We start from the raw sequence: 13344 nt of genomic DNA on the forward strand, positions 1-13344 counted from the left end.
ACGGCGCAACACTTTGAGAAATGCAGAGTGGGTGCAGGGAGTGTTCCAGCTCGCCCAGCCCAGTACCTGGAAAACGAGGCAGCAGGTGGGCCCGGAGCCAGCTGACTGGATTCAGTGTGGGCTTTCAAGATTCCGGGTCTCCACTAGCTCCTCTTGGTTCTTAGGTACACTTGGCAGTGGGGTTGGTGGAACATGGAGTTAAATGGATGCTCATTTGGAAAGTTGTAATGAAGCTCAGGCAAGGCAGGAATTTATATAAATGGAATGTTAAAATTTGATTTTGTTAACGTAATGGTACGCCCTTACCTTTTACGGTGAGAAAGTGCAAGAGGCAGCCATATGATTCCTACATTGAATATAAAACTGTTGTCCGTTCTATTCTTCAGTTTCCCCCAGGTCTTCACGTGACTTTTTCCTTCAGCTCTTCTCCTCTGATACCTTTTCCTTGAACCCTCACCCCTGACTCTTAACTGCTCCCCCTTCCTTATTTTTCTTCATAGCTCTTATTGCTGCTGGAAAGTTTATTTACTATTTATTGTCTTTCTCCTCCAGTAGAAGTAGGCTTCATAAAGATGGGAACTTTACTTTCATTTTCATGCTATATATTATCTCCAGTGCCGAAATCATACTTGGAACGTTTTAGGCACTTAATTAAGATTTGCTGAATGAATGAGTGAGATACCTCTTGGTATTCTTCCTAAAGAAGGAAATAGATGTACCTTCTTTTATTGACTAATGGGAACTGTGTTTTCTGTTTCCCTTTTTGCCTTAGCTGTTAGAATTGCTAAACTAAATTTGGGGTTCATTTGCAATAACCATTCTTAGCATGGAATATCAGTACTTCCTCACTATAGAGCTTTTAAAAAATACTCATTTCAGTTTCAGTATTATTTATTGAAAGTTGCCTCAAATCCCATAGGGAAGTAAATGAGGGTTGAAGAATAATAAATGAACTGCCTGACTGACTGAAGGGTGACAGGGAGAAGTCAGAAAAGAACACCAGGCTTTTGAGTCTGGATGAATAAGAATACTGGAGCTGTTGTTAATGGAAATTGGAACCAGATTAAAATATTACTCATAAAAGTATCTTTCTCTGTCACCATTTTGGGGACATCTCACTTCAGTGTTGTTGCTTGGTCAGTATTTTTCCTTTTCCTCAGTATGCTTTGAATACCATGAGAGGAGGGACTCTACCTGACAAATAGTACCTTTTCTTTACTACTTATTTTTTAATCCATTTTTAAATTGAAATATAACTAATTTACAGCACTGTTTTCCACTTATTATTTTTTTAATTGAGGTATATAGTTGCTTTACAGTTTACCTCTTATTTTTAACTTTAAATCCCTACATTAATAAATAATAACTAGTTTGTCATCTGCTCTTACCTTTTCAACCTGCAATTTCCCCTCCTTATGGACTCCAGACTTCTGTCATTCCTCAGTGACTTCCTTCCCAACAGAGACCTTCATTCCTTTAACCACAGCAGCCTCCCACTCCAGGGCTCATGAATAGATGCTTTTTCTTCCCTTCCTGCTCTCCTGAATCTCATTCCCCCGATGGCTAAGCCAAAGGTGACTCATCACCTCATAGACTTCCAACTGGAAGGGGCCAGAGAGACCGTCTCGTCTAATTGACTCATCTCCAGTTGGTCTGAGAAGGTGAAGGGATTTGCCCTAAGTCACACTGCTAGTTGGCTTCAGGGAAGAAATTAGAACACAGCAGGACTCCCCCAGCAGTCCAGTGGTTAAGGCTCCACGTTTCTACTACAAGGAGGTACCTATTTGATCCCTGGTTGGGTGAACCAACATCCTGCATGCTGAGTGGTGCTGCGAAAAAAATAAAAATTAAACAAAATTAAAATGTAGAGCTCTTAACTCTAGATGCACATCTCACTGCAGAAGAAGCAAGCTCCTTTCTGACTCCAGAAAAGGACAGTGTTATACCACAAGTAGAGAAGTATGTTTTTCTTTTAGTTGGAAATATCTTAAATGCATTGTATCATAGGAGTTAAGTGTAAGACTACCTACATTTGATCTTGGTTGTTTTGGACAAGTTATCTAACCTTTCTATTTCAATATATCCTTTTTCTCTTCTTTCTATGCATTTGTATACTTAATATACATATTTAAATCTGTAGATGTGGTTTGTTAATTTTGAGAGAAGTTACATGTGTGCATTTTATGTACATACATGGAATGATATGGGTTCTATTAGTTTCTTTCACTTAATATCATCTTAAAATATTTCTTTAGTAGTTTTTCCTCTTTCTTTTTTTGACCAAGAGGCCTGTGAAATGAAACTCAAGCCCCCTGCGGTGGAAGCACAGAGTCTTAACCACTGGATCGCCAGGACAGTCCCAGGGATACCTTTCCAATTCTGTCTTGTTCCTTTTAATGACCATGTAGTATTCCATAATATGCATAGTTACTTAACCACTTTCACGCTAATTCATTTTAATTTATATCTTCTCATTTTTCATGATTACAGCTCTACAGAGAAGCCTTTATGCAAATTGTTGTGCATAACATGTGCCTGCATTCGCTAGGCCTGGTTTTCAGAAATACAAATACTAGGTCTTAGTAGGCACAGTCCCCTCTTTCCTGTTCTGAAAACAGGGTATGACTAAGTCATCACTGGTTCAATTTCTGCATTTTATGTTGATGTTACTGGGCAGGGGGTTGAGTCTCATGCTGCATGTATTATATTAGGAACTGGGAGCATTTTAGAGAAATTACCCCTCATCTTTTTCTTACATTATAAGGAGAGTACATTGTGTTCCTGTCTTTGAGGGAAAGCAAAAAATAAACTTTCTCTTCTTCCCCCTTCCAAGTGACTAAAATTAGTGAAATTATACTAAGCAACCTCTGCTTGACTCTATGACGGCATTAACCACACAGGACTATAATTGTTGGTACTTATCTGTTTATACCCACCCCCTAAACTTTGGGCTTTTTAAAGGGTAAGGATTATGTTTTATCAATTTTTGTATCCCTCAAACATGAGCATAATACCAGCGCATAATTATATTTAGTTGAAGAAATGAGTGAATTCAAGTCAACATTGGCATTTGTTGAGTATCTAGGATGTGCAAAGATTACTAAGAACTGATAACAACAGAGATGAAGCAGTCAAAGTTCTCCCTCAAGGGATTTAAAGTCTAATGTGAGAAATAGATATAGGCTGAAAACATCTAGGAATCAAGGTGTTAGTAACAAATGTGATTTAAACCAAAGTATTGTGGGGTTTCCAAGGAGGCCTAATTAAGGCTAATAGAATATTAAGGAAGGTTTTCACAAATGAAGTAGAATTTGAAGCATTTGAGCTGGGCCTGGAGCTTCCCTGATGGCTCAGATGGTAAAGAGTCCGCCTTACTCTTTGGGCTTCCCTGGTGGCTCAGACAGACGGTAAAGAATCTGCCCGCAATGAGGGAAACCTGGGTTCAATCCTTGGATTGGGAAGATCCCCTGGAGAAGGGAATGGCTACCCAGTCCAGTATTGTTGCCTGGAGAATTCCATGGACAGAGGAGGTTGGTGGGCTACAGTCCATGAGGTCTCCAAAGAGTCGGATATGACTGAGCAACTAAGCATAGGACAGCACAGAGCTGGGCCTGATAGAGCAGGTTGTTGATTTTTCTGTGTAATTATCATTTTGGTGACTTTAAACGTATGTTTCAGAAACCATTGTCACTGTTTAGATGTCATGTAACCTTCAGTTCAGTTCAGTCGCTCATTCGTGTCCGACTCTTTGTGACCCCATGAATCGCAGCACGCCAGGCCTCCCTGACCATCACCAACTCCCAGAGTTCACTCAAACTCAGTCCATCGAGTCAGTGATGCCATCCAGCCATCTCATCCTCTGTCGTCTTCTCCTCCTGCCCCCAATCCCTCCCAGCATCCGAGTCTTTTCCAATGAGTCAACTCTTCGCATGAGGTGGCCAAAGTACTGGAGTTTCAGCTTCAGCATCATTCCCTCCAAAGAAATCCCAGGGCTGATCTCCTTTAGAATGGACTGGTTGGATCTCCTTGCAGTCCAAGGGACTCGCAAGAGTCTTCTCCAACACCACAGTTCAAAAGCATCAGTTCTTCAACGCTCAGCTTTCTTCACAGTCCAACTCTCACATCCATACATGACCACTGAAAAAACCATAGCCTTGACTAGACGGACTTCTGTTGGCAAAGTGATGTCTCTGCTTTTGAATATGCTGTCTAGGTTGGTCATAACTTTTCTTCCAAGGAGTAAGTGTCTTTTAATTTCATGGCTGCAGTCACCATCTGCAGTGATTTTGGAGCTACAAATAGGCTGAAAGTGAAGTGTTAAACTTGGGTTCTGGGACTAGGGCCTCAAAGCCAAGATCAAGCCAAAACAGCTTTAGTTCTCAGCATGTCCATGGAGGAAGAAGTTATTTCTGTTTTGTTTTTAAAGTCAGTTCAGAGTGCTTTAGCATTCTATTTCTCCTCTCTTTAAAAATGAAACACAAATTTTTCTTCCTTTGTTTTGGCTGCATGGCATGTGGGATCTTAGTTCCTGAATAGGGATCAAACTCACACCTCCTGCATTGGAACCGCAGAGTCTCAACCACTGGACCGCCAGGGAAGTCCCCCCCAAACTTTTCTTGACTCTATTTCCTTGACCAGCTATCACCCCATTTTTTTGATCTGCTTTGCAGAAAAACTCCTTAAATGATCTACTTTTTTCTCTTTTTCTATCTTAAACCCACTTCTGTCATGTGCTCACCCCTACCAGTCCATCAGAACTGTTCTTGTCAAGGTCAACAGTGACCTCATTGTTGCTCAATCTCATCGTCAGTTTTTAGTCTTCTTTTACCTTACTTAGCAGCAGTTAATGCAGACCATTCTTTCCTCTCTGATAGACTTTCTTCTCTTAATTTCTAGGATACCATGCTAATTTTCCTCCTACGTGGCTGGTTATTTCTTTTCAGTCTCCTTTGCTGGTTCTTCCCTTCCCAGACTCATCCCAGACTTAAGGTTGAAGGAAGCATACAGATTTGGTCCTTGGTCTACTTGCCTTCCTTACCTAAACTCACTTCCTTGATTATATATCTAGTTTCAAGGTTTTAAGTATCTACATTCCCTTGACTCAAAAATGCGTATCTTCAACCTAGACTTCTCTTTTCTGAACACTTTGTATATCTTCTACTTGCTCAACATATTAAAACTGAATTCTGACTTTTTCTTCTGCCCCAAACTTGATTTCCTTGGAGCCTTTCCCATCTTAGTTGGTAGTAACTTCATCCTACCACACAAAAGCAAAAATCCTCGGAGTCATCATTGGAGTCATCTGAAAGTCATGTTGGTACAATCTTTAGAAAATATGCAGAATCTTTCTCACCCCCTCTACTCAAGTTACCATTCTCTGTCAAGCAGCTTCCTGATTTGTACCCTGTTTCCACAAGACATACATACTCACATACACTAGGGTGTGTTCTTAGCACTGCAGCCAGAGTGATCTTTTTGCTTAAAATCCTCCAAAGGCCTCATTTTACTCTGAAAAAGTCCAAGTCCTTACAGAGGTCTATAAAGCCTTGCAAGATCTGCACCACCACCCGCCCTTGTCATCTCCCCTCTAGCCTGCTCTTGGGCTTTCTCTCTTTTTAAAAAAAAAATTATTTAATTTATTTATTTGGCTGGTTGCAGCATGCAGAATCTAGTTTCCTAACCAGGTCCCTTGCATTAGGAGTGCACAGTCTTAGCCAGGATTTCCAGGGAAGTCCCATCTTGGGCCTTCTTGATGCTCCTCCACAGGGTTTTTACCCTGGCTGTTCCCTCTTCCTGATGTGCTCCTCCCCACCATATCCACATGGGGACAGCCTCACCTTCTAGCCTTTGACTAAATGTCTCAACCATCTCAATGAAGAAGTCTGGGACTTCCCTGGTGGTCCAGTAGTTAAGACTTTGAGCTTCTACCACAGGAGGCAGAGGTTTAATCCTTGCTTGGGGAACTAAGATCCTGTGTGCCAAAAAATAGTAATAATAAAATAAAAACAAATCTGCCACCATCCTCATTCCTTCTGATATATTTACCCTGCTTTTCTCCTGCTGCCCCTCATGGCATTTATTACCTTCTAACCTACTGTATAGTTTACTGCAATGGAAGCTCCAAGAGGGCAAGGCTCTTTGTTTCTTTTGTTCACAGGTGTGTCCCAAGTATTAGCAACTATGCTTAGCACATAGTAGGTCTCTCAATAAATAAGTCATCGAGCTTTCCTTGACAAGGATCCAAAATGCCTTGATTGTCTTTCACTCACTTTGCTTGAATACGTAGGGTGATAGTGTAGGAAAAGTACTAGGCTGATGACCGGGGTCTAGCCTAGGACCAAACTTGCTATTTGTGTGGCTGTGAGAGTTGTATTGAATTTGTGAAAGTTTACTAAGCTATATACTTATGATATACATATTTTTCTTTCATATATATATATATAAATTGCTTTTTCACAAAATAATTCATCATGCATGTTTTCCCTAACATTATTCTTCCAGATATGATTTTTTAATGGTTATACAAGTAATTTGAAAAGCATAAAACACCATACACTGTTCAATGGTGACATATTATTCCTTCTTTAAGAAGTTGAAAGTTTGTTTTAAAAGACTGTGATTTCTTCTCTTTTGCTACAGGGGACATGGTCTCAAAGTACCGAGAGCCTTTAATCCACACCTTCCTCAGAGGAGCAAGAGATCCCGATAGTGCTCACAGAGCCAGCAGCCTGTCCAACCTTGGAGAGCTGTGCCAGAGGCTGGACTTCATGCTGGGCTCCGTGGTTCATGAGGTATTGCAGATTGATTCCTTTCTCTATAGCTTGTTTTTACTTGGACCTATAATGTAGCTTGGCCCTGGGAGTTAGGAGACCTGTGTTCTTTTCCTAGATCTAGAAAGTCATTTAACCACCCTCAGCCTTGATAGTCTCATATGTATGTTGAAAGTTGTATTAGTAGGAATTTTTTAATTGCAAGTGACAGGAAGTCATCTTAACCTCCTTTAAGCCATAAAAGAGGATATACTGTAAAGATTCCAAGGAAACAGAACAGAAGAAACTTTGAGGAAGGCCAAACAGAACTTTACCCTAGATCTCTGGGCCATCTATGAGTGTCATCTCTGTTCACAGAAACGTCTCAGGCAAATACGTATTCTAATTGGCCCCCACTGATTGGAGATATCCTGTGTTCAGGGAGACAGGGTCTTACTAGAAGAGACTAATTAAGTTCCATGTTTTGTTCACCACTTTATACCTAGTGCCTAGTACCTAGTAGGTAAAGGATAAATGAGCAGCAAAAAATAATAGCCATACAGATATCAGCACTGGATGCTCGCTTCCCCAGTGTTTGGAGTTTAAAAGACTGGTGTTAAGAGTTACAGATTTAGTGAAAGGTACATCACACTGTTGTCTTCTATGAATATCTTTCTCTAGCCTCTTAAATTTTATCTTTGCCTTTGTGTTTACTTAGTCATCAGTATATTAACATGTATCTGGAACACCTACTATGTATTAGACATTCTGCTATTTGAGGATGATGGGCAAAAAGACTAGTTAATATGTGACCAGGAGTCTTTTTACTACTAATGGGCTTCACCATCTTAAATCTTTTATGGAAGAAGATGGCTTATAAATTATAAATATGTAAATAGAATACAGTTTATATTACCTTTTTATTTTTGAGAGACTAGATTTTTTATACGGAGCACATTACAAGAACAAAAACTTAGAAAATTTGTAATACTGGCTTCTTTCACATTACTCAGTGTCCTAGGACTGACCATGTTGAACATCAAATCTTAAGAAGTACCTACTGAGAAGGAATTTTCTTCAGTGTCTGGTTATGTCTTATCAACAGGTGGCAAAACATACTCGTGGATGTTTACATACAGTTGAATTTATGGTATTTCCTGATTCCTCAGCTTATATGCTTTGTTGAATTGATTGTAAAGGCTCCTCTTATTGTTAAATTCCAACATAGGATTTTTAGGAAGTTATACATCAGTTGTTTCCTTTAACTCAAGAGGCATAGCCCTATGCCCAACTTTCTGTATTTGTTTGTTTGTTTGTTTGAAATCTAATTATTTATGTTTATTTTTTGGCTCTGCTGGGTCTTTGTTGCTGCATGCGGACTCTTCTCTAGTTGTGCTGAGCAGGGACTACTCTGGTGGCAGTGTGCGGGCTTGTTGCAGCGGCTTCGCTTGTGGAGCATGGCCTCTAGGTGCACAGGTTTCAGTAGTTGTGGCTCACGGGCTTAGTTGCCACACAGGACATGGGATCTTCCCAGACCAGGGATCGAACTGATGTCCCCTGCATTGCCAGGTGGATTCTTAATTACTGGATCACCAGGTTGGCCCCTTTGTATTTAAGTTTTTAATAACTTAAAAACAATGATTTTTCCCAACTTAAAATCTTTCAGTGTGCTAATACACATGAACCATTGGGCATTTGGTTTTTACTTTTTTTAGATGGCACTTTGCACTCTCTTACTGTTTAGTCTATTAACTTGAAACAGTTAAGGACTTTGCAGGCCTGTTTTGTTATATCAGCTAAAGATTTCAGTCTGGGTCCATTATTGAAATGGCTCCCATTTTTTTCCGTCCGTTTATTTGATCTGATCATGTGACTCAACCCAAACTGAACCATAAACCATGAACTGAAAAAAACTCCTGGACCATGATCTGAACCAAACCCAAATACTATTATTCCCAATAACAGAGATAGAGTTCACATACTGTACATAATTCACCTACTTAAAGAGTACAACTCAATGGTTTTTAGTATATTCAGAGTTGAGGGAGCATGCCCCAATTTTGTTGAACATAGCCATGAGCTGAATAGGTACTTCCCTGTAGTTCACACAGTAAAGAATCTGCCTGCAAAGCAGGAGAACCAGGTTTGATCGCTGGGTAGGGAAGATCCTCTGGAGCAGGGCATGGCAACCCACTCCATGGGGAATGGAGTATTTCCATTTTTGCTTGGAGAATCCCATGAATAGAGGAGCCCACAGGAGCCTGGTGGGCTACAGTCCATGGAATTGCAAAGAGTTAGACACAACTGAATGACTAACAATACAATATATGACCTGAATAAAAATGTCATCCAGATCTCCAAGTGAATCAGTTCAGATTTGACCATATCCCATACATTTTCTAAAACCAATGAACTCAAACTATGCTTGACATCATGATCTTCTCTGAACCCAGAAACTGAGACCATTCATCTTTCCTTTCTTCTCTTAAGGAAACTGTAACATGCTGATAGCATATGATTTCCTGTTGAAAGTGTTAGAGAAATTTCGTGGTTTGGTTAATTAGAAAGATTGTGCCAAAGCAGGTTTTGCAACATTTAAGAAGTGTCACAAAAAAAAAGAAGTGTCATCTTTCTGGAGACCCACTTGACCTGTTGGAAGAGAACCAAATTTCCAAGCATACTTGGGGATGGGAATGAATGAGGCCGACTCTACCAGCCACTTATCTGTGTGTTCACTTGGTCAGATGACTTAGTTTCTGAACTTGGTTTCCTGACCTAGAAAATGGGATTAAAATATCTATAATGCAGGATTGTTACAAGGATCTAGGGATAATATATATGCCTAGATACAATATACAGTGATTCATTCAACAATTGCTATTGAGAGCCAAACAGCATATATGCTAAACAGCATTATGGATATGTATCATTCTTCGAAATAGACATTGACTCCCATCATCTTGGATGGGATGTTCTAGTGAGAGGAGACAGACAATATACTTGTTAAAATGTATAGTATGTTATGGACTTCCCTGGTGGTCCAGTGGTTAAGAATCCACCTTTCAATGCAGGGGACACACTTTCAATCCCTGATCGGAGAACTAAAACCCCATGTGCTGCGGGTCTTAGCTGAGCCAGCGTGCCACAACGAAGAGCCCATGCACTGCAGCTAAGACCCGACACAGCCTACGTAAATAAATAAGAGAGATTAAATTCATTGCCAAGGTCATGCCAGGCTGGGATTTGAATGCAGGCAGTTGGTTCCTGAACCTGTGCTCTTAACGACTCCTCTGTATTGTCTCTCAATGAATGTTTTCATTTTGTTTATAAGATTGCTTTTGTGCCCTTGAAAAAGAAGGAGAGTTGCCATATGAGAAAAGCTCCTGACAGGAAGGGTCATGCAGTTTTGTTTTAACAGCACTTGCTTTTGGCAGTGAAACTTCAGAAGACAATGTATTCCTCTGATTTGAAAAACCAGGTGTTTCCATCCCACATAATTCCTGTCTCTTCTTTTTAGATGCTCTTTCTTATGTAGTACCCCACGCTTGCTGTGTCATCAGTGCCAAACCAGCTGCCTTGGTGGACTGCAAGTTTGAACATGATTGGACACCTGACAGTCTTAGTATTTCAGCCACTGAGTCCTCCTGTAGTCAGGCTACTCTTGTTCATTCACATCAAATAAGTGGGAGATTTGGCCTGGGTTTTTTTGTAGTTGTTCATTCGTTTTTCATTTGAAAAATACTTCCTGAGCACTTCCTCTGTGCCAGTTATAAGACTGGAGCCAAGCCACATGCTTGGGATCCAGCTCTGAACAGAGAACAGGGTTTCTGTCCTCATGAAGCTGACATTCTAAAGAGGACAGTTGGGTGACAAACAAGCAAGTGAACAAATATGTACTGTGTCATATAGAGTAAGTGCTAAGGAGATGAGTCTAGTCAGGCAAGGGCATGGAGGGAGTTTGCTATTGTAGGTGAATCTGTGAACCAGGATGAATAGGGAAAGCTTCAGTGATGAGTGACTTAAGCACACATGAAGGACCAGGAGCAGGAGCAGATCCTGGCAGATACATGGGGAGAGGGCCTTCTGGGCTTTGACTTTTACTGTGAGTGAGATGGGTAACCAGAGCAGAGGAATGAAATTATCTAACTTAGTTTTAAAAAATTATTTATTTATTTTTGGCTGTGCTGAGTCCTCATTGCTGCATATGGATTTTCTCCAGTTGCGGTAAGCAGGGTCTGCTGTCTGTTGCAGCGCGCAGGCTTCTTATTGCAGTGACTTCTCTTGCTGTAGCCAGAGGCTCTAGAGTGTGGCTGTGGCACACAGGCTTCAGTTGCCTTGCGGCATGTCGGATCTTCCCAGCCAGGGATTGAGCCAGCCTCCCCTTCATTGGCAGACAGATTTTTATCCGCTGGACCACCAGGGAAGTCCTATGTATTTTAAAAGTTTATTGTGTCTTCTTCTTCTGCAGTTTTTTCACTGTCTCATGAAAGCTGTTGAAGTCTTTTGTAGTCTCAGAAATGCTTGACCCCAGCATGTACTAGTGGAGAAGGAGCTTTACCTCTGGTGAAATGTGTCTTTGGCTGCAAACTGAAGGAATTCTTCTTCATGGGTGTTTGTCATGTGTCAGGTATATGAAAGGACACAAAGGAGCCAATCTCTTCCCCCAGGGAAATCTCAGTAAACTGTGGCACACAGGAATAAATAGACAGTGGAATAGAGTGCTATCCCATGACAAGCCCAAGGTCCTGAGAGAACACAGAGCTGGGACCTTCAGGTAGGCCTGTCGGGGCAGCGAGGAAGTCACATTGATCAAGCATGAGGCAGGCAGAGGAAAGGGAAGTATAACCTGTTTTGATATAAAATTGAACAAACCAGCCTCCATAGGCGCGTCTAACATGATCTGATCCAGGGGTCATAGCTATGGCTCTCGGGCTTCTGAACAAAGCTGTCTACTCTGTTGGGTAGTCCAGACTTGGGTACTGTCTGTGCCGTGACACTGCTTACAGGTAGGGAAGGAACATAAAAGGATATGAAAGGACCAGCCCTTTCACAGCCTCTACTGGGAATTCAGGTTTTTCCTCTCTGTTGATGTCAAGATTTAACCTGTCTGGAAACTATTATTATTTTTCCCCAATTTCTCCTTGTTCTTGTCAAGAACTATGTTGCTTAAAACCAAATCTTGATAGTCTCTTTCATCTTTATCATTCTCCGTGAAAAGTAAATACGATTTAAGCGAACTGCAGTGAGAGGCCCATCCTCAGAACAGCAGATAAGATATGCCCCAGGTGACAAGTGCAGGAGCGCCACTTGTAAGGTGGTGCCCAGAATTCCATAAACCCGGGCTTTGAAGGCTGATGCAGAGCTGTCGCCTCTGATTCCAGTGAATGATGATTAGATTTGATGACCAGACTTGTCACCATCAGTGCTGTTTTCTCGATAACAGCTCGTGCACCGAGATGAGGGCTCGTGTGGCTGTCCTGGGAAACCTCAGGGAAGCGAACAGAGCCACCGCGGTTCTGTTTCTCATCAGGTTAAGTGAGCAAGCAGAACACGGAATTAGAGGGATCCTGCCTGGCTGTTAAAGTTGTTTTTTTTTTTTTTTTCAATTGCAAGATTATTTTTATTTATTTTTAATTAGAGAATAATTGCTTTACAATGTTGTGTTGGCTTCTGCCATACAACAACATGAATCAGCTGTATGTACACATATGTCTCTTCCCTCTTGAGCCTCCCTCCCATGTTCACCTTCATCCCATCCATCCTTCTTGGTCATCACAGAGCCCCAGGTTGAGATCCCTGTACTATACAGTAGCTTCTTGTTAGCTGTTTTACATGTGATAGTATATATATGTCAGTGCTACTCTCTCAATTTGTCCCACCTTAAAGTTTCTTAGTTGACAGAAAGACAAATGATTTAGTATTGAACAAGTTAGCAGACTGACTGGATTTTAACAGAGGAAGTTTTGGGAAAGGGGAGGAAGGTGCTGTTGGAAAATTGAAATCATGCTTTCTTGATACCTGAACCCTGCCTACCTCTCTTCTGAAATTTTCCAAAGTTTATTTTTGGCCCTCTTGCCATTTGTTTTATCTTTATTTATATAGTTCTGGTCATGCTTGGTGTGCACCAGCCATTTGGGGAGTGATATTTTTCCATATTTCTGTTGGCTCCTATCAAGTGTCAAATTGGTTAAACTGACCTTTAGCATTTCCAAAGCAATCGTCGTTTTTCTCTCTGCATGGCTTTCAGAAGTGGAGATGATTTACATAGTTTAGCCAATTAAAAAAAAGCCTTCCATAGTTTGGTTTATTAGAATAGGTGCATTGGCCCTTAGGGCAGGTGACATGAAGATACCATGGAATGGGTTTCTGCCCTTTGGGAAGACTTAGAAGAGAAATACTATCCCAATTCATAAATTAGTAAAGACCTTACATCATCTATCTGTTCTCCAAAGCTTTTAGGGGGGTGGAAGGCAGTGTTGAGTATGTCCTTGGGGCTGGAGGTGAGAGCAACCAGCCATGAGAGTGACTTGTTCAGACTGGCCAGATGGAAGAGAGTGGCCAGGCATCTTCCCTGCTCGCAGTGTTTGACGAGGAG

At 41.1% G+C, this 13344-nt stretch overlaps 1 protein-coding gene across 7 annotated transcripts in view; it reads left to right on the top strand.

Moving 5' to 3' along the window:
• The window catches only part of LOC102397999 (hyaluronan synthase 3), a 206589-nt gene that overhangs the window by 135591 nt on the left and 57654 nt on the right, over positions 1-13344 (top strand). For all 7 annotated transcript variants that reach the window (XM_044932099.2, XM_044932101.2, XM_006047628.4 and 4 more), the window contains one exon: positions 6640-6791. In XM_044932099.2, the coding sequence (XP_044788034.2) occupies positions 6640-6791 (152 nt within the window). The remainder of the gene's footprint in view (positions 1-6639; positions 6792-13344) is intronic.

Source organism: Bubalus bubalis, chromosome 18 (genome assembly GCF_019923935.1).
Source record: "Bubalus bubalis isolate 160015118507 breed Murrah chromosome 18, NDDB_SH_1, whole genome shotgun sequence".
NCBI classification, from domain to species: Eukaryota; Metazoa; Chordata; class Mammalia; order Artiodactyla; family Bovidae; genus Bubalus; species Bubalus bubalis.